The sequence below is a fragment of the Scardinius erythrophthalmus genome (assembly GCF_964197995.2).
Source record: "Scardinius erythrophthalmus genome assembly, chromosome: 1".
In the NCBI taxonomy this organism is placed as follows: Eukaryota; Metazoa; Chordata; class Actinopteri; order Cypriniformes; family Leuciscidae; genus Scardinius; species Scardinius erythrophthalmus.
In genome coordinates this window covers 45,643,506-45,670,281 of record NC_138221.1, presented here as the reverse complement: position 1 = coordinate 45,670,281, position 26,776 = coordinate 45,643,506, and the positions used below count along the sequence as shown (strand labels likewise).

Sequence of the window (26,776 nt, the reverse complement as noted above, 5' to 3'; positions counted from 1 at the left end):
AACTTTACCTTTGTCATCATCGAAGAACACTCACTTAACCCGAATGTAAAAATAGGGTAAATGAGCATGAATAATTAAATGTCCAATATCAAATGATACTGATAAAAAAACCTCATTCTAAAGTCCTCTTCACAACAAGAAAGATAGAATATTTTTTTACTATGTGCACTACCATATATTTTCGTTTACTATATTGGCATCCACGCGACGATTGATATGTCATCTGCCACCTTGAATGCTCAAGCCCTTTAAAGTAGGGTGAATTCTGATTGGCTTTTAAATGTTTTTATCCTTCATCAGCTGGAAAACAATTGTTCTGAAAGTAATTGCAATGATATTGCTCCTCTGCGTCATTACCATTATAGCTGTGGTGTGGATGTCACTACTCTCATAGAATAAGAACAATTATTAAAACTTGGTGTGAAATATTGGCCAATAATGTTGTGCGTCTCTGGTGAATGACGTACAGATTGTTGACTTCTCATCCTGGGAGATTTCTGAGAATCATGAAAAAAAAAAAAAAGAGTTCTACAAAAGAGTGCATGTTTATTTCAAAGGTTCTGAAAATTTACAACGCAGCTGGAATCTGAATGATTAAAGTAGAAAACAGAAGGGGAGGCTGTGTGGTGCTAGTCATCCTCATCAGAGGGAGGCTGGTCAGCAGCCGCCTGCTGTTTCTGCATCTTAGCCATGAGCTCTGAGGAAAAATACACCAAATAATGAGTTCCTTTATTCTCCATTTCATATTATATATGACATTAGTGAGTGAATTTATCAGGGCTCCAAGAGTTAATGACCAATTGATCAAACATTGTCAAGTCATTTGTGATTAATGGAAAAGTTAAGTACCTTTGGCCGGGTTGAAGACGCCATTGGTCTGCTGGTTACAAACATAGCAGCGCTTAGACTTGCGGTAGTGCTGAAGAGCACAGGCCTCGCAGAAGTAGTGCCGGCACCTGGAAAACAAAGAAATTAGGAATACTAGGTCTGCAGTCAAATATGTGGCTACAACATGCAAACACAATGTCAAACAAAAATATAGATATGATGTACACAGGCTAAAGCGTCATAGTGTGGATTTGTGCCGTGGTAAGAACAGCATTTGCAATTCAAACTGGCCATGGCTTGATGTAGCACTTACTTTGTAATAATGGGGTTCTTAAAGGACTCTCTACAAATGAAACACTTGAAAGGAAGATCTTCCTCGTCGCTGCTCACTTCATAGTTCTCATCGTCTGCGAGATAACCAATACGTCAGAAAGCAGAACAAAAGAAGCAAAGTGTTTTCAAAGACCTGTACCTAAAGGTGGCTCACCGTTTGCCCCATATCTTCCTTCTTCGAGCTCTCGCTCAATCTGCCAGCCGTGCTTGTAGTCTGAGCGGTCATGCAGAAACTTACAGCTGTCTGAGGATAAAAGAAGACATGTTTGTTCCTGCAGTGACATTTGTCATGGGTGTTAACATGAACCTCAAAAGAAAGGCAAAAACAGAGAGGAAACCGGTGGCTTACTAACCTCCAAACCCACAGAAGCCCGTCTCTTTGTAGTCTTTACAAATGTCAGGCTGGTAATCCCACCGGACTGTGGCCCTGAGGTGCTCAGGGGCTCTGATTGGCCCTTTCCTATCACATACAAGACATTGTGGATCAGTTAAAAGTTGTGTGTGTGCATATTTAGCCACAGCAAACAGGACCAGCATTTCTACGGACTCACCTGACCATCCCAGAGGAGGCGTTGCCCATGGTGGAATCTTTGGGTTTAATGTATTTATGGTAGTTGTTGATGCCACGATAAATCTTATCGTCGTCTTTACCAGTCAACTCCTATAAATAAAATACAGACATGCCACTGAATTAGGAGATTGTGCCTATTGTGCCCACCCAAACAATATCAATAACCATGTATCCTTAAAGTCGGTATGAAATGGAAATTCACCGTCTGTTTTCTAAAAGCATCTTAATGATCTTACTGTGAATGATTCACCCATGAATGCGTAAAATTTTTTGGTAACACTTTACAATAAGGTTCATTTATTACACATTAGTTAATGTATTAACTAACATAAACTAACCATGAGCAATACATTTGTTACTGTTTTTGTTCATCTTTGTTAACGTTAGTTAATACAAATACAGCTGTTCATGTTAGTTCACAGTGCATTAACTAATGTTAACAAGATTTTAATAGTATTAGTAAATATTAAAGATTAACTAATGCTGTATAAGTGCAGTTCATTATTAGTTAATGTTAACTAATGTAGTTAACTAATGTTAACTAATGAACCTTATTGTAAAGTGTTACCTTTTTTTTTTTACCTCATTATGTTTAATGTTAACATTTTAATATTAAAATGTCATAACTAATTTTTTCTGTGAAACGACAGACTTCTCTCTGGTGACATGTTGAACTTCACCTAATTGTGCCATTTTATGCACCAAATTTGAATATGCGCACATTTAACATCACACAAATGAGATTCGAGAGCTGAGGCTGAGAGGAAGAACTTCTGTGCATAATGACTTTTTGTTCCTCACACAAAGCTACTGTATCATTTTTAGGGACTTAAAATATAACACACAAGTTGTGTATATTTATAATATATACTTTTATTGATCACTTTGTCTTTTTAAATTCATTTCAGTTTTAGAGAAACATTAACATCCTGCCTTACATCTCCTTTTGTGTTCAATACAAGAACATTTTGAAACAATATGAGGGCGAGTAGATGATGACCTTTTTTGGGGGGCAAGTATCCCTTTAAAAGCAAGTTCATCATAATATCTGTTTATTGAGAGATTGTTTCCACTTGTTGTTATAGGCCATAGAGTTTTTTCCCCCCTAATATATTTATTCAATTATATATTTAGACAATTGCTGTTCAGCAAACTGTATAAATTCAGCTGTGCTCCAATTTTTGAATGAGGTCCCGAAAAAACTGAACTGATTTGATTCTTTTGTAGAGCTGAAATAGGTGTAATAATAATAAACTGAAAATAATGAATTCTGATTTGACAATTTTGCAATGCAGATGCTGTTTTTCTATTTACTGCTGTAAAGCTGCTTTGAAGAAATCTGTAATGTAAAAATAGCTGCACAAATAATCAGTTATTAGATATCAAACCCCACACCTCTTTGTTTTTTGTATTATATATTAATATAATTCCCCGTACCTCTTGAATCTTCTGGCTGCGCTCAAAGATGGCCTGAGCATCTTTGTCCCTCTCTGTGTCCAACTCATAAACAGCAGTGGCCCCCATGTCATCTGGTCCCTCTGGTTTCTGCAACACACACACACACACACACACACACACACACACACACACACACACACACACACACACACACGTGAAATACAAGAATCAAATGTTTGGAATGGAATCAAATGAATAATTTGCATTCTTAAGGGTTTGCTATAAATCATAAGAAACCCCCAGGTGTAAACATCTGACAGACTCACCGCTGACCGAGTGGACTTGTAAGCGACAGTGACACTCTTGTCTTCTTTCTCCTCTTCACTTTCACTTGACGAGACTGCTTCCCTCTCCACTTTCTTTGTCTATACGGTGGGATGTGCAGTATTTAACTTGCGGTTATGGCTTCAGAGTAAGTTAAACAGCTGCTTCGTAAAAGACTAAAATAATGCAGGTTTCATTAAACATTTAAAATACCGACATACTTTCTGAATCATGGGGTTAGTGATAGCAGCTTTCTTCTTTCTGACCACAGCACTGCCTTCCTCGCCGCTACTTCTGTCTGGTGAACACACAAAAACTGATTTAATACATCAGTTACTTGGTTGTAATCAGAATTACGTTGGGCATAAACAGTGACTGAACAGACAGCTTTCTGTATTGACTATGGAAAACTGATCAATCAATACATGCATTACCGAGGACTGAGGGGGAAATCAGCACAAAATACCTTTATCGCTATCACTTGCATTTCTTTTCCGCGCAGAGAATTTCTTGTTTGATTTCTTAAAAAGAAACTTGCAGACTGTTTTAGGCTCTTCTGACTCCGCCATCTTTAACTACAAACATAAACCACAGAATAATATGCGGAACTTCAGTTATAGTGCCTCTTGTGTTTGGGAATGGGATGAATAATACAGTGCAAGTTAAGGGGGTATTGTACTGAATCAGAGCTACCGTTTCATACATAAATATATTCACATTTTAATTAATAATGTTCAGATTTTATTGTTATGAAGTCTATCATTAGACTAACTGTCAGAGATATCTAGAAAGCATATATAACTCAAATGTATGGCAGCTCGCTTTTCTGATACAAACAATAACATTTAATACTGAACTGTACTATTCTTTACACCAGAGGTTTCAGACATTCTTAATGCCAAGGACCTACATGTGTAAAATCTAAAAAATATTATGTGATATAGAAGTATATTATGTCCTCGTTGCAGACATTAGATTCTTTTGTCTTTTGATTTCCTTTTGTTTGAGTTAAAAAAAAAATACTTGAATGAAATACAAAACATGCCTCTATACAAAACAAATTCAACAAATCCAAATAGCAGTTAAACATTCCTGATAGATAGATAGATAGATACATACATTTTAAGGATTTAAAGAAGATCACAAAATCTTTATTTAAAAGCAGGACATTGGAATCTAGCAAAGAGGAAGGTCTTTGAATCCTTCGCTTCCATAATGAGAGCCATTCCCATTCCTACATTAAATTTGGTTCAAGAGATTGTTTTGAACTCGACTCAAATTTCCCCTAATCTTCCACATCTATTAGTTGGAAATTGTGATTTCAAGACTATGAAAATTCCTAATAAAACGATTAGAAAGATGCTTGATGATATTACACACCCTTTATTGTCTTTTCGAAACTCAATTAAACACATTTTCACCAAAGATACTATATATTCATTACGCTCTAAATACTTAAAATTTCCCATAAATCCAAAAGCGAAAGAAATCCATTTTAAGGTTTTGAATGGTGTGTATCCATCTAGTGAACTATTACGACAGAGATGTGGTTTTGAAACGAACAATTGTGTATTTTGTGATGATATTGAAACTTCTGTTCATTTATTTTTTCAATGTATGCACTCTGAAGGTCTCTGGACTGATATCCATGAGTGGCTGCACACACAGATCCGTATTGAACCTTTTTCTCAGAATGACATTGTTTATGGAGTTGTATTGGACAATAATGAATGGGACTTCCTGGTAAATAATATAATTATTCTTGCAAAATTTTACATTCACAAATGTAAATATATGAAAGTGAAACCAAGGTTCTATGTATTTCATAACGAGTTTCTTTCTTTCACCAAAGCCCTTAACATAATGAAAAGTAAACAAGCAATGAAACTTCTTAATTTAATTGAAAAATATACTTTGCGATCAAAGCCCTAGCTATAATTTTATTTTTTTATTTACTAATCTTATTTTTTTTTTTTTTTTTTTTTTTTTTTTTTTTTTTTGGTGTTGTTGTTGCACCTGCTCCTGTGGAATGTTGAAAAGGACGTAAGCCACATTGTTTGTACATGAGTTTGTTGAAAAAAAAAAAAAAAAAGGTCTTTGAATCTACTTAACCACGCCCCTGTCGTAAAGTACCAGTAGACGGGCAAAAGCGTCGTAAAATACCACAGTGGTTTACGGCCTCGCGCCATTTTAAGAAAGGAACGACTCGTTCAGCTTGCTGAGAGAACACGTTGGGTATTGTGTTGACCGAAATACAGAAAAATACTAAAGGGATTTAAGAAATTCATGCACGAAGATTCCCCACAGAAACACGCCGAGGTTATTGGGCTAAAATCGGAGGTTTCGTCGGAACCGGATGAGAAGTTGAGGTAATTCGCTATTGGAGGCCGCCCGTGGAAACGTTGGCGATCTCTGATCTGATCAGCAGACTTGCGTTACTGACCCTAACCAGGATTGAGCTTTGCTTTACACGCGTGTAACAAAACGTGCACTACCATTACTTGTGTGATTCGTTACGGTTTGTTTATTTGTTTATTACATACCTGATAATGACGAAGCTTATTATTTAAGCATTTATGGAAAGCAAATATGGGCATGTTTGTTTGCTCGAAGCTAGCCGAGCTAACGTTAGCTGGTACTGCTAGCTGCTAACTTTTAGAGCCTCGTTTAGGGGGTGTTTCCTTGTTGATACAGATACTGAAAGATACTTGGACGCCACATGTTCATTTAAAGTTTACCAACGTCTAACTTGTCCGTGCTGTGTTTTCGACCGATCCTGTAAGTTAGTAGCTGAAATCTCCTCTTCTCACTTCTCAATCGTTTACCCACCGTAACTGCTTAGATAAAGTATGCAGGGCTGCTGTTAAGGGTTGTTCTGGGTTTTAATTGAATTGTTTATAATTTCTCTTTTCTAGGTGAACAATGACTCAGTTTCTTCCGCCGAACCTGCTGGCATTGTTTGCCCCGCGGGACCCGATACCTTTCCTGACTCAACTCGAGAAACTTCCCCACGAGAAGCACCACAACCAGCCCTACTGCGGAATTGCCCCTTTTATCCGGCATTTTGAGGTGCTTTTTGCAATGCTATATTATGAAATATTTTTTAAATAGGTTTTGTTGTTTTTTTGACTGCTAGTAAAGATTACAGATCAAGTGTTCTAATCAGACTATTGTTGTATGCATGATGCAAATGACTTAAGATATTTTTTTTCAGTGTTTTGTGGCAATGTCTAATGTTATTTTTGTTACCCACTGTTGGTTAGGACCCCAGAGATGCTCCGCCACCAACAAGAGCAGAGACGCGGGATGAGAGGTTGGAGAGGAAGGTGAGGAAGTCTTAACTTTTTACGTTTCTGTGGTAATTTCACTGATGCTGTTTACCCATGCTGAATGGCTTTTAAATTCACAGACCTTCATTCAGAAGGGTTTCAATTGGGTTATGAGTTGAGGATAGCAAACATTTTATCTTTGAAAAGCTTCAGTGGAAGAGTGACTTAGTCAGTAGGATAATCTTTTTAGTACAGTTATGAACAATGTTTTCTAGAAAATGACAACATGGGTGATTTATATATATGGGTGATTTAAACATATGTGTGTGTATATATATATATTAGGGGTGTGCAAAGCAGCCGGTATTTGTATCTGTATTTGTATTTGTTGAGGGGGGAAAAGTATTTGTATTTGTATTTGTATTCGAGTAAAATTCAAAATAGGCGTAAAAATCTATTTTTTTTTGCGTTACACTTCTAATTTACGTTATAGTGTAAGTATTCTTTAATTATATCCATTATAATAATTATGGATATGCAATATTGGTTGATGTTTTTCCATAAATCAAGCAATGAACATGTAACAAGGAACGTCATTGAAAAGAAAAAAAAACATAACAGCCATTACCTACGTTAACGTTACTCTGTCAACAGCCTATTGTCTAAATTACCGAGCTAACAGAGCTACTAGTGTTGTCACGATACCAAAATTTCAGTATTCGGTATAGGCTACCAGTGAAAATCCACGGTTCTCTGTTCCTATTTTGGTACCAAAGCTTAATTTAGATTACAAAAGATGGAAACTGTAGTATTAAAAACACTTTACAATAAGATTCCATTTGTTAGATAACATAAGATAAAGTGACCTAACAATAAACAATTATACTGTCGCAATTATTCTCCTTGGGTTAATTTAAAAATACATTTTTAAAATCAAAAGTTAACATTATTTCTGTTAACATTATTTAATGCACAATGAATGAAGTGAACAAACATGACCAATCGAATGTTTGTAATAAATAACATTCACAAACATTAATTAATGTTGTAAAAATATATTGTTCGCTCAATGTGTTGATGTTTAATAAAGCATTAAGTAATGTTAATGAATGGTATCTTTGTTACCAAACTATACAGGAGATAAAACGTGTTTTATTTGACTTGACTGTACTTTTATTTGATCCAAAACTGCATTCATATTTAATTTTAAAAGGGCTTTTTAAACCTGCGTCTGTCGTTGCTATGCAACCATAGGCGCGCCTGGAAAAACGAGCGCGCCTACATTTGAAATCTGCACGCGCAAAAACCGCGCTATGTGAACGGCCCCTTATGACAACGTGATATTAGCCTAATCCAAAATATTTCCATATGTGGCTCTTTCCTCCTTTCTTATCAACAAGTGGATTTACAGCCACCACATCAGCAGCACCGCCAGTCGCTATGTCTCAGCGCTTATGAACTATGAAGAGGACGCAACGGCACGCGCTTCGTGGCTCGGGCATGCACGCGCATCAACTACCGGGTTTGAGAGGTGTCAGTCACCTCTTTTACTCACTCACTCACTCACTCACTCTGCACTGCGGTCTCATGAGGAAACGCAGCTTTTTGATATAAAGTTTTTCTTGTTCCCGAATACAAATATTTTAAAAAGTATTTGTTCGAAATAAGTATTCGTAAAAAACACGTTATTTGTGCCTTTCCGAATACCGTATTCGGGTTCGGCTCCACCCCTAATATATATGTATGTTAATATTTGTATGTAATATGGTCCATTATTATTTCAATTCCAGAGAAGAGAGAAGATGGAAAGGAGGCAAGTTGTGGTGGAAACAGAACTGAAGCTATGTAAGTATCTGAAATGAAGTAACGCTGAAACACACTGTATTATAAAACCTTATCAATTGTTTCTTGTATCTCCACAGGGGACCCACATAATGATACTAATGCTCAAGGAGATGCTTTTAAGACCTTGTTTGTTGCTCGAATTGTGAGTGTTTTTGTTTTATATATGGGCTTGTACACAAGAATTTAAATATTTTGAGATCTTGTCCTGAAAATGTTAATCTTATGTGTTCTGTTCTTGCAGAATTATGACACCACAGAGTCCAAACTACGGCGTGAGTTTGAAGTCTATGGTCCTATCAAACGGGTAAGTTGTGTTGAATATGTACATTTCTCCACTTTCTTTTTTTTTTTTTTAAATCCCACAGGCTCATCCTTTAATGTTTTTCCCTTTAATTAGATCTACATTGTGTACAACAAGAAAACTGGAAAACCAAGAGGCTATGCGTTCATTGAATATGAACACGAGAGAGACATGCACTGTGAGTAACCAAGACATCTCGTTCTTCTTTAAACTCCTTAAATGACTTGGAAATACCACACCATCTTTTACTGCAATGTAAAAAGGCATTCATTGTCTTCTCATGAACTATTTTTATTTGAAGCATCAAATGATGTTGGTCAGTCCATCTATTTAGATTTTTTTCTTTTCTGCCAGCGTCACCACAAATTTAGAATTAGCCAACCAATCAAAAATGTGCAAACATATGAGAATGTGTAACTCTGTCATGTTATAAAACTCCATTTTGTGTGTGTGTGTGTGTGTGTGTGCTTGTATGATGGCTTGTCAACCCTATCATATCTGTGTTCGTAGTATATTCCTGTTTTTTTACCCCGTGTGTGTGTGTTGCATCTGTGTGAGTGTGACGGTGCAGCACATGTGGGTGAAGAGCGGAGTGTGGCTGTGCGTTAGCCCAACACACATTCTGATGAATGTTGCCACTCTATGGCATCTCTGTAATGTTTAGGCAGTGTGACATAGCAGTGTGTTTCCGGACGGAGCGGTGATGGTAAGCTAAAGGCTAAGGCTGTCTGTAGTGAAAAAGGTGACCCATATACTTACACACCTGTTCATGTCTGGTGCACAAACAGCCGTTAATATCAAGGCTTTTTATACCTCAGTTCACACAGGGGCCTTTATGATTGAAGTGTTGCGGAGCGAGTCAATGCTTTCTATTAATTGTGTGTTGTTCTCATTGCTACTGCAGCCGCCTATCTCTGATGGCTATTGGCCAGAGCTGGCTTGCAGATCATGATGATGGTTTTGATACATCTACACCCTACTACCACAGCTCAGTATATGGTTGGTATGATGGGTTTGTATGATGGGTAAGATTTCTTTACACCCCTCATCTAATTTTAGTTGATAGGTGTACCAAATCACTTCTCATCTGCCCCATTTTAGGGCTAAATACAGGGCTGCCAGTTGTTATTGACTGTGGCTTGGGCCAGTTATAGTGAGTGCGAGCCTGTCATTAATCTCTTCTATTAAAGCCATTGTACTACTAATGTGGTTGTACCCTGCAAGATTTAGATCGTGCAGTATTGGTTACACTTGAAACCGAACTTTGTTGTAAAGAGAACCTGTTTGTTACATTACAACACACAATTGCCGTGTTAAAGTGGATGGTGGTCTCGTTGTTCGATATTAAAATATAGATGCATTTATTTTGCACACAGTTAAAAATCTCTCCACAAGTTTGGGTAATCCCTGCCATAAAAGTGCAGTTACATTTACAGTTTAAGTGAATTTTTGCTGAGGAAATCCAGTCATTTCAATAGTAATCCATGTGATGTAGAATTTTGCATTTCGGGTGGGTAGAAGATTTACCCATGCAGATTTTGCGTAGGGTTCAAGTTGGTCATGTAGATTTGGCATGTTGGAAAAACAGAAAGCTGCTTGGTTTGATAGACTTAGCTACACTATTAACAATTTGACAGTGGATATTTTTACCTGCAACATTTTGTGCTAATGTGATTGCACCTCAACACTGTTGCTATGCAACAACTAGAAGAAAATGATCTGCTCTTGTGTTGTCCAGTGACAATGTGAACGTGTCTCACGTTATTGCTATAACTTGCTATATTGCCAAGTGTTACTATATCAAATAAGCCAGGACCTTAACTGTTTTATAATGTAAATAATGGCACAAAGACTCATTTGGTAATGCGTTTTTATTTAAATAAAAATTCATAGTGTGTGTAGGCACTATATTTGCTGAAATGGTGGTGTTGGCTTTAATAGAATAGGTTAACTAAGGACTTTGGATATTTAAATCACTGCACGGAACCTAATTACATTTAAAGATTCTTACTGCCATGGATTCACCTTGTAGAGCATCAATGGTTAAATTCAGTCCCAGAGTTCCTCTGTGAGACACTTGATCCATAGGCCTCAGAAATGTCTATTTAGGTTAAGTGAGGAGCTGCATCCTTTCCTGTGACTTTTCTTGTGTCCAAACTGGCTATTTACCACTATTTACAAGCTCTTAATGGGCTGAAAAAAATTACATGGATACAACCAATAAAATAAGAATTATCTTGACTTTTCTTAACACATGTTAAGGGTTTATACAATTTAGGTTCCTAATACGCATTTTTCTCAATCTGTATTCTAGTTTTTTTTTTTTAAATATATATATTTTTCCTTTAAATTTTCACTTGCAAGGCCCTGTAGAATCGTAAAGAATTTAAACTAAATGGAAAAACTGATCTGAGAGATTTTATGGATATAAGGGTGGTTGGTAAGCCCCTCTTGTTGGTTAGGTAGGTGAGGGTTGTGGTAAGGCCCTCTGTTAACTGTTAAATGAGGGTGGATGGTAAGGCCCTCTTGTTGGGTAGGTGCGCTGAGGGTGTTTGGTAAGCCCCTCTAGTTTGGTATGGTAGTCTGAGGGTTGTTGGTAAGGCCCTCTGGATGAGATGTCAGGACAGATGTGTGCGAAATAACTTGAGGGTTTGATGGTAAGGCCCTCATGATGGGTTTCAACTGAACGTCGTCAACAGTGCAGACCAGAATAGCTTCGTGGATTTCATCGTATCCCTTGTTGATGGATTGGATCCCTAATTCCTTGGTTCAAGGTTGTCCAGTTTTGATTAAAAAAAAAAATTGTATCAAATGTACTGAAAGACATTTTGATTCGAGGCTGCTGGAATCGCCAGGCTACATTTCCGTGGGGTGTTCCATCAAGGACTTCATCCTTGGCCAGGTGTTATGGTAAGATAGCATCTCCAGGTAATGTGGTAAGACTGAGATAATGACTAAATATTTAAGGGCTTAGACTTATCTTAGACCAGCAGAAGGAAAAGACCTAAGGGTATTGGCCATATTGAAGTGTGGGAATTGTGTAACTTTCTTAAAAGCTGTACTTCTAGCATACCCATTATTTATAATGTATAGAAGCTAGAAGTAAAGCTCTGCCAATTTTTTTTTTCCTCCCCTTTGGTCTACCGTGATGTGAGCATAAATGGTGCTTTAATGCTCAGAGAAATTCTGTATGAGTGTGAATGAATGTTTGAGAGATTTTGGAGAATGGAAAGAGTGGCTTTTAGTGTAACTATTCACTAAGTGCCTTTTTTTCTTGTGGCTTTCTATCAAGATTTAATGAGAATAAAATGGCGTTAATGGGCAGTTTAATGTGGATCACACTTAATTTGGAGATGATTAGTTGTCCAAGCTGTTGAGTACAATGCTTTTGTTTTTGCGATCCACATTGCACTGTTAGAACTGCCTTAAGTTTTATGTCAGTTTTAAGGTATACCATAGCACTTAAATGTTACTTCATATTTCTTTCTGAATACCAGAGAGATGGCATTTTGCCTGAATATTACATAGTTTTTAGAAAGCACATGTTTTAGTGTCTTTAAACTCTAAAGGCAGGCATACACTGCACGACTTCAGACACTCAGGAGGTCGTGCGCCATTGCACATGTTATGAGTTAATTTGATAATCGTGTCAAAGTAACTGGTACACTGCACGACTGTACTGCACTGTGAGCCGGCAGCAATCATGTGAGCTTTCATGCTTAACACAGATTCTGGAGCATGTTGCTGCTATAACTTCAAAATAAAAAGACGAATGTGCAAATGATTTGGTAAAAAGCAAAGAACAGCACAGCCATTCCTTTGATCAATACATTCTAGTTTATGTTGAGTGTATGCCCTGTAGGGTTGCATCCACTGGGCTATAATAATATTGATAGATCTAGCCTTTGTGATGTGGTTGTGTATGATTTGGCAATAAGAGACAGCCTATACATAAGGCAAAATTGGGCTGACTCACCCAATTTTTGAGTGTTTAAAACAATTATCGGGTTGTCTGGAGGTGCTCGTACCGTTCTCTGCTCGTAATTCCTCACACAGTGCGAGCCGTGACAATACGAGCATCAGCAATTTCCAAGCGATTTCTCCCGAGAGAAGAAAAATCGCTTGTGAGATCGTACGACATAAAAAATCGTACCGTGTGCGCCCAGCTTAAGTGGTATCTGGAGTTTTTATCTTCAATACTGAGAATTTAGATGCCACTGCAATGTTCTCACATTCCGTGATACGTTACACTTAAATTTGAGGTATTTGGCAAATTATTCTGCAAACGGTTTAGTTTTTTAGTTGCTGAAATTGCATATGGATCATGAATTCATATCATACATGCTATTTCTTATAAAAGCATTATTGTGCTTTGGAATTATTTTAAGGAATGCAGTCTGGAAAATCTGCTTAAATCTATAATCCAAATCATGAACTTCAGTAATTTACTAAATGCTTTTTTAAAAATACAGGCAATGTTTTTGTGATATTTGTTAATGCGTGTCTCAATCCATGCGAGTTATCATTAACTAAAACTAAGGTAGAAGAGCCATTTTATGGCTTTTTTTTTTCGGGAGCTCATAGCAGAATTGTCAGTTTATCTCATTCCTGGTGTCTTATCAATTCAGAGGTAAGCGTGTGTCTTCAAATAGCTTAATGTTTTTAATGGAGTTCATCCCAAATCCAAGGTATGTAGTAGGAAATACTGTTGTGTGTATTCTTGTTTTCTCATTGTCCACCTCTTTCTTTCTTTTTACTCTTTATTCTCTTCATTCCTCAATCTCCGCTTTTCTATTGCTCGTCTATCAACTCTACTAGCTGCCTACAAGCATGCGGATGGCAAAAAGATTGATGGACGTAGAGTACTTGTTGATGTTGAAAGAGGACGAACGGTCAAAGGATGGCACCCCCGACGACTCGGTAAGCACTTGTTCTTAAGTGTTCTTTTCCAGGCCAGTATCCAATGCTGTTCCTAGAGGGCAAATGTCCTGTAGCCTGCCTCAACACTTGCCTGGATGTTTCTAGTAATCCAAAATCCCTTGATTTGCTTGTTCAGGAGTGTTTGTTTTAGGGTTGATAAAACAACTCTGCACGACAGTGAGTCTTGAGTTCCAGAGTTGCCCACCCCTGGTAAAGATGGTATGGTTGGGATAGCAAGTGTTAATACTTCACATCATCAATATACATGCATTTTATTATCCAGGTGGAGGTCTTGGAGGTACAAGGCGAGGAGGAGCAGATGTCAACATCAAGCACTCTGGCAGAGATGACACCTCCCGTTATGATGACCGACCAATTGGAAGGTAAGTTGCGTGGAGCATAATTGTGTTTTTAGTGTTTTAGCTTTCAGTCCTTACCTCTATTGTCTATTATCCTGCAGTGACCGTGATCGGGATCGTGGCGAACGCAGGGAACGCAGTCGCGAACGTGACCGAGACAAGGAGCGTGGGGAGCGTGGAGAGCGCCGCCGCTCTCGATCCCGGGAGAGACGCAGACGCACCAGATCTCGTGAGCGTGAGAGGGCCCTTGTGGTTCCGGGGGAGGAGACTGGGGGCGGCAGCCGACGTCGAGACAGAGAAAGAGAAAGAGGTGTCGCCGGAGACAGCCGAGAGAGGAGTAGAGACCGGGATAGAGAAAGAGACCGCAAGAGGAGAAGCAGGAGCAGGGATAGAAAGAGAGATAGGGAAAGAGGCAAGGGTGCAGAAGGAGGAGAGGAAGGCATGGGTGGGCTAGTTGACGGAATGATTCCAGAAGGGGGAGAGAGGGGTATGGAGGACCCCTTGGGTGGTGAACCAGGACGAGGTGAGGAGGGTGGGCCTGAAGGAGAGGAGAGAGGAAGGGATCGAGACAAAGACAGGGAAAGAGACCGCGATAGGAAGCGTAGCCATAGAGATAAAGATAGAGACCGGGATCGTGAGAGAAGGCGAGATAGGGATAGAGATCGTGAACACAAACGGGACCGGGGTGATCGGGACCGTGGGGACCGGAGGGAAGATAGACATGTATCCTCCTCAGGAGATCAAGAGGGTTTGGGTAACGGAGGGGATGGGGGTGAAGAGCCAGTGCCTCCACAATCAGAAGAAGGTTCACAGGATGGGATGAGGATGATGATGATGGATCAGGATTCCATACAGTCAGGAGAGGGCTATGCCTCCAATGAGAATGGGTACAGGATGGAGGGCCAGGGTGACGAGTACTGAAAGTGCCACTGTTGTGTGAATGATCCAAGGTTATCCAGTTGTAATGTTGATTTGATTCACAAATATCCTCAACCGTTATTTAATGCCTACACCCTCCTTTGCTTGCACTATGTCCACAGTGTGTGAGTATTATACTGTACTACCAACAGCTATCACTGAGAGAGCTTAGTGTCTCCCTGGTAAGAAGCGTACTTTTGTTAAATAAAAAGATTATGTAGCTGAACTGTGAGGTTTTTTTATTTTAGTTTTAGCCTGTTTAAATTATATCTGGGGCTTTGTTTGCATAAAACTTCACCTAATGACTAGCCTTATGATGCATTTGAATTCCCTGTTATAACATCAACTAAGTATCAATTGACCGCGTTTGCTGGGACGAGGTCTCTTGACTGAAGTACTGTATATTTTACGGTGTAGTTTCAGTAAGGGATGGGTAATTGATGGTTTAAAACGTTTCTGTACATTGTTCCTTTTACATTAGTCTCCCCCCCCCCCAGTTTCTCTTCAGTGTTTTTTTTCTTTTTCTTTATTTTGTCTTGTACATTTGTTTTATATATTTGGTCCAATATGTGGATCGTTTGCAAATCGTACAGTGGCCCCTAATTTTACTGAAGGAACAAATACAGGAAAAATTTACACAATTGTGTTTTTAAATGGGAATGTTTGCCATGGGTTCACGAAAATTGCTCTTAATTTTCTTTCTTGAATTAATTTTTTTTTTTTTTTTTTGGCTTGTAACTCTGGTCGTATTGGTTCTGCCTTTCATTCTTGAATAAATACTTTTTTATTGACAAATTGAGTTCTTGATTGCTTGTCTTACAAACGGCATTGAACTTGCGCCCCTGGCTCTGACGTACAGAATTGCGTCATTCAGTAAGCGGCTGCCAGTGCTCAGACTCCTCTCGCGCATCTCTCCACATTAGCTGAGGCGTCTACGCTTTCACTGGAGCTGCAGCAGATACGACTGATTCCTACAACTGAAAATCCGTTCCTTCTGATCCAAAACAACATCTTCTAATTTATTACACTTGTACCTCTGGTGAAGCGCTTCAGTCCTCCACTGCAGCAGACGATCTTCATGATGTCATCGTATTATCATACGGGGAAAGATGTGGACATGGCGGCGATGACGGAACCGCTCTGCTTGGAGAGAGGTAGTTTACTTGGTCCTATTTATTATATCCCAACAGACCAGTAGCATTTGGTAAATGCTATGGCAGGTAGCTTAGCCAATGAACTGACAGGTTCTTGTATCTGCTAATCAGGCAGCATTAGTGACCTATAAGCGGGGCATATCGTGCCCATAATGTGCGTGAATCAATGTGGTAGTTTATGCTTGAAATTCATTAAATAAAACCGATTCATTTACAGGTAAATGTCACATCTTTGCATATGGAAGCACATAGCACAAAGTCATTTCCCTGATCTAATTGGCATCCGTGTTAATTTTTACGTTGTATACGGGTGTATGTTCTCTTTTCTATGCTAACGTTATGTCGTCCACCGTTGGTTCGTGCTTTCCCCCCCTTGGTTATCAAAATAATGCAGTTGTTCGTCTTTTTATTAAAAACGGCCCTTAACCCCTTCAGTACCTGCGACCATTGGAATGGACATCACATGGTTTTTGGTTTAAACCAATACAATTGCCTTTATAATATGAGTACTGATTGGTCCCTGATCAACCAATCAATGAAAGAATGACCCATAACTTAAAGGGTTAGTTCACAAAAAAAAAAAAAAAGAAAAAAAGTCATTACTCACCCTCCTGTCCTTCCAAACCCATAAGACCATCATTCTTCTGTACACAAATATTTATATGTGAATAAAAGCCTAAATTCCATCTGTTGTTCATATAAAGTGATTGAGTCTCTTCAGAAAATTTGAATTAAACTGCTAGATTCAAATGGATTCCTTTTTATAATCTCTTTAGGAACGTTTTGAAGCGTCAAAGTGGTAGTTGTGTAGCTGTCTATGGAGGGAAAGAATAGAAAGCTCTCAGATTTCATCAAAAATATCTTCATTTGTGTGAAGGTGAAAATCTTACGGGTTTGGAACGATATGAGGGTAAGTAATTAATGACAGAATTTTCATATTTGGGTGAACTATCCCTTGATTGAAATTCAGGCAGCACATCAGACATGCTTGGCAGGAGGTGGAGGGGCATCATCAGCTTGCACCTGTTATAATCTTAATAGTATCAAGTGATAATATTCAGTACTACAAATAGTTAGTTTGAAGATCCTTCAGAGCTGTAGAACACAGGATTTTTCAATGTCTATCGCAATGGACATTGGGTTTTAATACAATGAATTATAATAATATGCTTCCTTACATAACATCACAGTGAAGAATACTGATTTTAGCTTTTAAGGTTAAGATCTCAGCAAAGTTGCAATTCCTGTTCTCTAAATGGCTCTTGAAGCCCCAGTTTCACTCAGACTGATGGGATTAGCACACGAATGATTCACTGAGAATCTCACCTTTTGTTCTGCAAATGGCTTTCGGACCCAAATTATGCTGATTGTATTAGGATTGGCCAGACCCTCAGTCTAGGGTGTTACCTAAACCATGGTTTGTTTGAATTTGTCTCCACCTTCAAAAGTCCCTCCTCCTAAAATGCCTATAAGATACCATGTAAAGTTCCCATCGTTAGATTATGTTGGATACCTGCAGCCACGTCAACGCGAAGTCCTCAATAAAGAATAACTTTGTTTGAACGTGATTCCCAACGTCTCCTGGTCTGCTTTGAAGAAAGAAAAACTTTACAAGTACTGTAAGGGTATATATATATATATATATATATATATATATATATATATATATATATATATATATATATATATATATATATATATATATATATATATATATATATATATATATATATATTTATTTATTTATTTATTTATTTTGCTTCAGTCCTGGTATCCATTGTAGTGGACATGAAAAAAAATCGAATAAAAAAACGAGTTTGCACAAATCTTGTTTTTTAGACTAATTTATACATTGGAGAAGAGCAAATGTCAAGTGGATAAAACATTTTTTTGCTCAGTGGAAAAACAATCAGGTCTGAAGGGTTTAAAGCATCATTACTTAAAAATATGGTGCTTTAAAAAAAATCAGCAGATTAATAGTTTCATAATAACCAGAACTTTCCATGACTAGTTGGCTTTCAATCCCAGGTTAACTTTGTTAGCAAGTAGGTTTTTAATGTATATTTCTGTAATGGTTTATTTCTCTCCCTCCAGATGTTTGCAGAGTGATAGAACTGTTGGACAGGCTTCAAAGAAGCGGTGAGCTTCCTCCTCCCAAACTTCAGGCTCTACAGAGAGTTCTACAGAGCAAGTTCTGTGCTGCCATCAGAGAGGTAAAGGCTACTTCAGTCCTTCAAACATGAGGACGAATGACTCTGTGAATTTGATCTATTAATAACTGTTTCTTGGATTCTCTTGCTTTCAGTTGGAACAAATTGCCTTCATTAAAAAACAGTGAGAAATATTTACTAAATCTTTACCTTTTATCTTGTGCTGATTTCACAGAACACTAATGGAACATAAGTAGTTAGGTTAAAATGAAGGTTTGAAATGTATAGAAATTGTCACCACATAACACAGGACTTCGTCCTTTTCCACCCCCACACATATATGGTCGTTTCTCATAGAAAGTATTGTGCTGCACTGTTCCTCCTCCTGAATGACTCACTTTCCTGTCTCTTTGAGACTGCATCTCACTTCAGCCTCCATGTTTCACTCCTTGACTTGCGGTAATCGGTTCCTATGCCAGGAGTCCAGTCTGTTCACAACAATAAAAGAGATATTTACCCTTTTCAGATTTATTCAGTTTTCACATGTCTTTCTGATGTCCTGCTCTTTGCGTAGCTGAGAGAGAAATGTCTTATGGGAAGATAACGTTTTGATCTGCATTGGTTGATTTCTCCCACTAAAATTAGCCTTCTACTTCACAAATTTTACATTGGAATTAACTGATAAAACTCACATGGCTCTTGATTCTGATTGTTGGTAGTATGTCAAATATTCTTCTAAGAACACTAAACTGAGTACCAGTAATTGACCATTGTTCCAAGAGACTGATTTCCTACATAAGCTCTTAAAAATAAATGTTCTTTATTGGCATCGATGGTTCTATGAAGAACGTTTAAAAGTGCAGTAAGTGATTTCTGAGAAATGTTGTTGAAAGTGAATCGGACCGAGCGCCATAACACACTTGTTGCCAATCAGCAGTAATGGGCGTATAGACTCATGAGGGTGGAGTTGCCTGTGCTGCATATTGTGTTTGTGAATTTGGGGGCAGAGCTATGGAGATAGGGTGACGGGGTGTGATAATTTTGGGTATGGTTGTGTTTGTTTTGGTGATTTCAAATATCAACAGCTCTTCTCAGAAATCGCTTACTGCACCTTTAACATTCATGGAACCTTTCCATTCCACAAAAGGTTCTTTATAGTAAAAAAAAAAGATTCTTCAGATAATTCTAATGTTCTTCAAGCTGAGAAAAAAATGATTCCTTTAACTGAACCTTTGACTGAAAGGTTCTTTGGGGAGCCAAAAATGGTTCTTCTATCTCATCACAGTGTAGCTGTGCTAGATTCATCACTGTGATGTCTTTTTCCTTTTATATAATTAAAGCTAAAATCAATATTTAATGTCCATTTATTTATGTGGTAATCAACAGCCATGTAATAAGCAAAATAATGAACAGTCACACGGTCATTGTCACAAAATAAGCCCCCACTGGATGATCAAGATCCTGTTGTGAAGCAGAAAGGTTTGTGGCGTACCTTGGGGGTTTATTTTGCAATTGTGACCGGCTGATTGTGCATGATATCCCCTTATGAAGTCATTAACAATCATTATTAAATGTTTAAACGCATCAGTAGTCTGTGTACATCCCATAATGTATGCACATGAAAATTTCTGGTATTCAAATGTTCGTTAAATAATGATATGCAAAGCAGTGTGTAAAGTATTTTGTTAATATTATTAATTATGAAGTTTTACAAACTCACTGTAAACTACAAAATACTTTCTCACGATATAGTTGAAATGTCATGACTGGCCCTTTTTTAGGTCTACGAGCAGCTTTACGATACGTTGGACATTATAGGTGGGCCCGAGGTCCGAGCACAAGCCACTGCCAAGGTAACTTTTTACCAAAAACCTGCCACTAAGTTAATCAAGAATGATCATCATACACTGAAGGAAACACTTATTTGATCTCTTTTTTTCCTCCAGGCCACAGTAGCAGCGTTCGCAGCCAGTGAAGGCCATGCACACCCAAGAGTGGTTGAACTCCCTAAAACAGACGAGGGGCTCGGGTTCAACATCATGGGGGGGAAAGAACAAAACTCTCCCATCTACATCTCCAGGGTCATCCCAGGAGGTGTTGCTGACCGACAGGGTGGTCTGAAGAGAGGAGATCAGCTGCTCTCTGTTAATGGAGTGGTGTGTTGGGACAGTGTGTTTTTTGAGATGTATAATTCAGCAGCTATATTTCTGCATGTGATCATGGCTTTGATTTCAAAAGCTGTGGTTTGCCACAATAACATGTTAACATGCTTGCAGACTTCAAAATGTCCTTTACTTCTTTATCATTGTGTGTAGAGTGTGGAGGGAGAACACCATGAGAAAGCTGTAGAGCTGCTAAAGGCAGCTCAGGGTTCAGTGAAGCTGGTGGTGCGTTACACCCCTAAAGTCCTAGAAGAGATGGAAGCCAGGTTTGAGAAGATGAGAAGTGCCAGGAGACGCCAGCAACACACCAGCTACTCGTGAGTGGGACTTTATCACTTTCTTTTCCTTTCCTTTTTCCCCCCTGTGGTTTTTTCCTTTTTCTCATCTTCTCTCAGCCGATTAGTAATCAGAGGACATTTTTGTTTCTTTAAAAGTAAGCTACTGTTCAAAAGATGTTCAGAAGTCTCACCAGGGCTGCGTTTATTTGATAAATATTACAGTAAAAACAGTAATCAGGGATGTGATTTTTCCGGATTAATCCGGAATTCCGGATTTTCCGACCTGAAAATGTGACCTACGTGAATCATGCAGATCTGTAAAAAAAAAAAAAAAAAGGAGGGGGGGGGGAGCATCTCACAGCTGTCACTATGGTAACCCGGGACGGAACCACAATCGCCGCGAATCGCGGCCACACCGGGCGGCACGTCAACATGGTTACAGATGGCAGAGAAATGCAATTTTCCCCGCCCAGCGAGTGCTTGAAGTGCGTCAGAAACAGAGCGCGCGCGCGATCAGTTGTTGGTAATTTGTTGTGTAGCGTGCGCGACGCTGCATCCAATGTAGACAGCATTGCTTTTGTTTGAGGGCGCTAACACACAGGCTCGTAGAAACGGGCCTGGCAGCTCGCGACAGGTCTAGACGCGGTGAAAGTTTCCCGATTGTGACGGATGGCCGAATTTACATGACACATTATAAATGAAATGAGCATTATAGTCTGCGATAGATACAGTGCCAAAAAGAAGTGAAGAGGATAAAAGGGGATAAAGACAGAGGTAAAGTGATGTAGTGAATGAACAGTTTATCTAATTGCATAGGAGTAAGATACTATAATTTCATGGCAGTTATTTTTACCATAAACTTAATGTTAGCAGTTGTTCTGAGTTCTCCAGAGGCCCCAGACTGTGTGATTTTGTAACAATCCTGTCAGTTTTAAGACGTGATTTATTATCACTTTTTTATTAATGTTTTACCCTACAGTTGTGCAGTTTTGGGGGGATACAGTACAGGCCAAAAGTTTGGAAACATTACTATTTTTAATGTTTTTGAAAGAAGTTTCTTCTGCTCATCAAGCCTGCATTTATTTGACCAAAAATACAGAAACATTTTTAATATTGTGATATATTATTACAATTTAAAATAATTGGTTTTCAATTTATTATACTTTAAATTATCATTTATTTCTGTGAAGCAAAGCTGAATTTTCAGGATCATTACTCCAGTCTTCAGCATGTGACATCCGGTCTATCACATGATCCTTCAGAAATCATTCTAATATTCTGATTTATTATGAGTGTTGGAAACAGTTCTGCTGCCTAATATATTTGATGAATAGGTTAAAAAGAACTGCATTTATTCAAAATAAAAAATATATATTTTCTTATTCTTTCTTATATCTATATCTTATTTACTATCAATTTTTCACAATACTAACAATATTTCAAAAAAAGAAAGAAAAAAATTACTGACCCCAAATAACTGACCAGTAGTGTATATTGTTGTTACAAAAGATTTCTATTTTTAAAACATTTTCTTCTTCTTCTTTTTTTTTTTCATTTTTCATTTTAAATTTTTTACTTTTTATTCATCAAAGTATCCTAAAAGTATCACAGGTTATTAATAAATATTAAGCAGCAGAACTGTTTCTAACTTTGATAATGAATCATCATATTAGAATGATTTCTAAAGGACTGGAGTAATGATCCTGAAAATTCAGCTTTGCATCACAGAAAAAAAAAGATAATTTAAAGTATAGGCTAATAAATGGAAAACCAATTATTTTAAATTATATATCACAATATTGCATTTTTTTGTTATGTTGTTATGTGTCATACTCATGACATAAGTTGGATGTTGCACATTAAGCAGTTTAAGTTTGGTTTAAAAATGTTTTAAAAATATATACTTTATTTTTTTAAATTCAAATAAGTTGTTGTCGTGTCATAAAAAGTTGGATGTTGCACATTTAGCAGTATGGGTTTGGTAAAAAGATATTTTAAAGATGTTTTAAAATTCAAAAAAGTTATTGTCATTGTTGTTATTATTATTACTACTATTATTATACTACTATACTATTACTATAGAATAGTAATTACTATTACTATATTACTATTCTATTATTATAGAATGGTGTTGATGGCGCAGTGGATTAGACACTTGGCTTTGATTTCCACTGCGACACATCCACCAAATAAGTTGTCATTTGTCATACTGTACAAAAAAAGTTGCATGTTGCACAACTAGCTGTAAAATAAATGAAAATGTATTTTTTGTTCAAATAAGTTGTTATGGGTCCTGCTTATCCATATAGATCCGCCACCAGTTTGATTGGCGGGCGGGCGGGGGGGGGGGGGTTGTCTCAGTATATTTTCCTGCTTTTTTGTCCTTAGCCAATCACATGCCTGAGTAATATTGTGAAATATTATTACAATTTAAAATAACTAAAAATGTTATTTATTCATGTGATGGCAAAGTTATTTCATTATGATTTTTATTTTTTATTTCAGTCTTCATCGTTAAATGATCCTTCAGAAATCATTTTAATAATCGTGTTCAAGTAACATTTCTTATAATTATCAATGCTGAAAGCAGTTGTGCTGCAGTGCTTAATAGTTTTATGTTACATTTTTCTCAGGATTCTTTGATGACTTCTTTCAAAAGAACACCATTTATTTGAAATGGTTAAAATAAATATATTACTGACCCCAGACTTTTTAATGGTTGTGAATTTATTTATAAAATTAGTTTATAAAATCATATTTATAAAATTAGTTTGAAGCTGCTTTTTTCTTCAACTTTTTTGAAAAGTTTTGTGGTCCTGCACCCGAGTCCAATTAGGCTGTTTGGGATGTGCACACCTTCTTGGTTTTTTTAATTCTTTTGTGAATATAACATCACCATCATATTATTATTCTTTTTTTATTACAGTAGACTATACAGTATGTATACAATAGACTGCTAAAATAATTAAATTAAATAAAAAATGTCATGTCCTCTGGCAATTTAAATGTTTTGAATGAAACACGGGACATGCTATTGAACGTGCAAGTAGCTTATGAGCTGGTTCACACAGAACAAAGCAAAAACGCGAAGCTCTGGCAGTGGAATGGGGAAAAACCGCAAGGTCTCCAGATGTGTCTTTTAAAAGTTGAACTTACTTTAACTTGAGCGCCACATTTTTAGAATGGCGTGTCATGCGCGAGAAGCTACATAAGACACGAGTGCAACAGTCAAACATGACCGTCAAGCGCTTTTACATAGAAAAATAATGGAAAAGTAGCGCCGTGGAATGGAAAAACTTTAGATTGCTTTAGATGAACTTGTTTTTCTGTATGTAGAACTATCTGTATTTTAACATTTCCCCATCATTGTCTTTTCACCGACAGGTCTTTGGAGTCCAGGGGTTAACCAGTCTTAACTTCTGACTGGCCTGCTGATCCATTCTTCCACCCTTTCTGCTCCTGTAGGATGACAGAAGACCCTGGGGAGATCAGTGTAACTACCCTTAGATATTTATGTTAGTGGAACGATCTCAAAACATGTTGACCTCAAATATACTATTTTCCCTGGCCATGCAGAGGGAGAGACTGCATAGTGCATCTGGTCTGTCTTGAGTCTGATTTTCTATTGTATTCTTATGTGGAACCTGCACCCTGTGATATGCTGGGTGGTTGTGTGTGTGTGTGTGTGTGTGTGTGTGTGTGTGTGTGTGTGTCTGTGTGTCTATTAGCACAGAAGAGAGCTTTAACAATTGCCTAGAGGGTGCAAATAGCACACAGTATATGTACTTGTAGGACAAAATGTGTGTATTTTACTGTAAGATTATTGATTAACTGAATGGCATGATGGTTTCTATTTTTTCCATTATTCATTCACTCACTTATCGAGTCTGTGTTTCAGAAAACATGCATTGACAATAGAGTTAAAGCTATGCATCAAATTTACAGTACAAGTATTGTTGTCTCATGTGTTCCACTCTGTGAGAACTACATCAGGAGGACAAACACTGTTATTCCAAAAGACACTTCCTGAATGAACTGATTGCTCTGTTCTAAGCACGCCATACTCAAATAGGTTGTCATGAAAGTGTGCTCCTATGAGTGGCTTTGTGCTGCCAGTCATAGTGCCTATGTTCAATGCTTAATTTTTTTTTTGTTTATTTGTATATTTATTCATACATTAAAATCAACAATGTAATTTAAAAGTCTGGTATGTTAATTTATGCCAAATGTCAGTTGTTTATATATGGTAATCATAGTTTGGACAAAATACCATAATTTCAGGATTGGAGAGACCAAATGCACCATAGTGAAATATATTGGGTAGAAATGTCTCCATTGTCAATGGGGGACTCATGAAAATTACCCATGAAAAAGATTAAAAATAAAATTGCATTGACGTTTTTATTGAGAAAAAAAAAGCACATTTGCCTCCAAAATGTAAGTTTTCATAATTCATAAATCATATATATATATATATATATATATATATATATATATATTATTTCTTTCTTTTGATTTTGGAGAGAAATTTGACTGCCACAGAACTTGTTTTAATAGATTTTATAAGATAAATAAAACTGTCTGCACACTTGAATCCTTTCAGCAAATTTAATAGCCAAGCTTTCGGTCAGACGACCATCCTCAGGGCATACAAACAATCAATGTAACAATCAACTTAACTGTGTTCAAACACATCAGGACAATTAACAGTGATTACCACACCTGTGGAAGCCAGGTAGGAGAGTTGTAGTCCAATGGTGGGAGTTGTAGTTTTTCTTTAACCTACCCAACATATTGAGTCATCTACATAATTTACACATTTACTCCCCATAGTGAAAATCCCCAATACAAGAAACAAACATAAGTACAAATATACAAAAATACAGAAATACAAGCACATATATACATACATGCTGTATAAGTACATGGAGACTGCAAGGACATCAGTAAAAACCTTCATAAACTGCAGTATTCAAGACTTATAAAAACAGTACAGCTGTGACTATAGCATGACACTCATGTCGAAATCCACATTTAAACCTTTGGGATATAACTTAAGGCATCCAAAGTATGAATCCAGTACAGTTCCCTTTGGCATAGCACTTTGTCAATGTTGCCACCTCTAGATAATTTAATCTGCTCAATTCCCTGAAAACGGAGAGAAGAGACTGAGTGAGCACACTCTGTAAAGTGACAGGCCACAGGGTAGTTAGGATCAGCACGTCTGATAGAGCTTTTATGCTCACTTATCCTCTGTTTTAAACTACGTGTGGTCTTTCCCACATACACCATGTCACAAGGACATCTTAAAATGTAAATAACATTCTTAGTTTTACATGTAATAATGCCCTTCACATTGTAGCTCTTACCGGATCTGGGATGTTTAAAGTTACAGGTCTTGTGTGTATTATTACATTGGGCACAATTGCCACAGGGATAGTTACCATCCCTAAGAGGTGCTAAGAGTGTTTGGGTAGGAGCTGATCTTATGCATGCTTTTACTAGCCTGTTGCGGAGGTTAGGGCCCCGTCTGGACACAAACAAAGGTGGATCCTTAAATTTATCCTGAAGAGAAGAATCATCAGATATTAGGTGCCAGTATTTCATAATGGTGTTTTTAATAATAAAGGATCTTGGAGTAAAAGTAGTTATGCAAGAGACAGAAAACTTTTTATCCTTTTTAACACTCTTTTTCAAAAGGTGTGGCCGTGGTGTGGAGAGGGCGATATTATATGCCTCTTCAATACTTTTAATGGGATACCCCCTGGCTAGAAATCTTTGCTTCATATCTATAGCATTCTCCTTGAACTCTTCAATTGAATGGCAAATCCGTCTAAGTCTATAGAATTGACTCTTAGGCAGGCCGTTTTTTAGGGCACTGGGATGCGAGCTGCTTGCCAAAAGGAACGAATTGCGATCCGTCTCTTTACGATAGAGGGTTGTGGTCAATCTACCATCATTTAATA

General features: G+C 37.5%; 3 protein-coding genes across 3 annotated transcripts; 2 read left to right on the top strand and 1 right to left on the bottom strand.

Annotated features, from left to right (window-relative positions):
* Positions 1-378: 378 nt before the first annotated feature.
* Positions 379-4,089, bottom strand: rnf113a (ring finger protein 113A). The gene is made up of 10 exons (XM_081394322.1): positions 3,921-4,089; positions 3,676-3,752; positions 3,457-3,555; positions 3,170-3,277; positions 1,713-1,822; positions 1,515-1,621; positions 1,316-1,405; positions 1,142-1,235; positions 850-956; positions 379-697 (listed from the first exon to the last, which is right to left on the bottom strand). Exons 1-10 carry the CDS (start codon positions 4,021-4,023, stop codon positions 630-632), a joined length of 963 nt encoding a protein of 320 aa, XP_081250448.1. The 5' UTR covers positions 4,024-4,089; the 3' UTR covers positions 379-629.
* Positions 4,090-5,636: 1,547 nt separating this feature from the next.
* snrnp70 (small nuclear ribonucleoprotein 70 (U1)) lies at positions 5,637-15,861 on the top strand. The gene is made up of 10 exons (XM_081393448.1): positions 5,637-5,823; positions 6,370-6,523; positions 6,718-6,780; positions 8,514-8,568; positions 8,646-8,710; positions 8,810-8,872; positions 8,966-9,047; positions 13,688-13,789; positions 14,073-14,172; positions 14,250-15,861. Exons 2-10 carry the CDS (start codon positions 6,377-6,379, stop codon positions 15,067-15,069), a joined length of 1,497 nt encoding a protein of 498 aa, XP_081249574.1. The 5' UTR covers positions 5,637-5,823; positions 6,370-6,376; the 3' UTR covers positions 15,070-15,861.
* Positions 15,862-15,863: 2 nt separating this feature from the next.
* lin7b (lin-7 homolog B (C. elegans)) lies at positions 15,864-25,008 on the top strand. The gene is made up of 6 exons (XM_081394442.1): positions 15,864-16,220; positions 18,315-18,433; positions 20,152-20,223; positions 20,317-20,526; positions 20,686-20,849; positions 24,195-25,008. Exons 1-6 carry the CDS (start codon positions 16,145-16,147, stop codon positions 24,214-24,216), a joined length of 663 nt encoding a protein of 220 aa, XP_081250568.1. The 5' UTR covers positions 15,864-16,144; the 3' UTR covers positions 24,217-25,008.
* Positions 25,009-26,776: the final 1,768 nt, after the last annotated feature.

Coding starts and splice junctions, on each gene's coding strand:
- snrnp70 (XM_081393448.1), top strand. CDS start 6,377: ATGACTCAGTTTCTTCCGCCGAACCTGCTGGCATTGTTTGCCCCGCGG. Junction 6,524..6,717: donor CTTTTATCCGGCATTTTGAG/GTGCTTTTTGCA, acceptor ACTGTTGGTTAG/GACCCCAGAGATGCTCCGCC. Junction 8,873..8,965: donor TCTATGGTCCTATCAAACGG/GTAAGTTGTGTT, acceptor CCCTTTAATTAG/ATCTACATTGTGTACAACAA.
- lin7b (XM_081394442.1), top strand. CDS start 16,145: ATGATGTCATCGTATTATCATACGGGGAAAGATGTGGACATGGCGGCG. Junction 16,221..18,314: donor ACCGCTCTGCTTGGAGAGAG/GTAGTTTACTTG, acceptor CTCTCCCTCCAG/ATGTTTGCAGAGTGATAGAA. Junction 20,850..24,194: donor CAGCAACACACCAGCTACTC/GTGAGTGGGACT, acceptor TTTCACCGACAG/GTCTTTGGAGTCCAGGGGTT.
- rnf113a (XM_081394322.1), bottom strand. CDS start 4,023: ATGGCGGAGTCAGAAGAGCCTAAAACAGTCTGCAAGTTTCTTTTTAAG. Junction 3,278..3,456: donor ACAAGTCCACTCGGTCAGCG/GTGAGTCTGTCA, acceptor TGTGTGTTGCAG/AAACCAGAGGGACCAGATGA. Junction 1,622..1,712: donor GCCTCCTCTGGGATGGTCAG/GTGAGTCCGTAG, acceptor TGTATGTGATAG/GAAAGGGCCAATCAGAGCCC.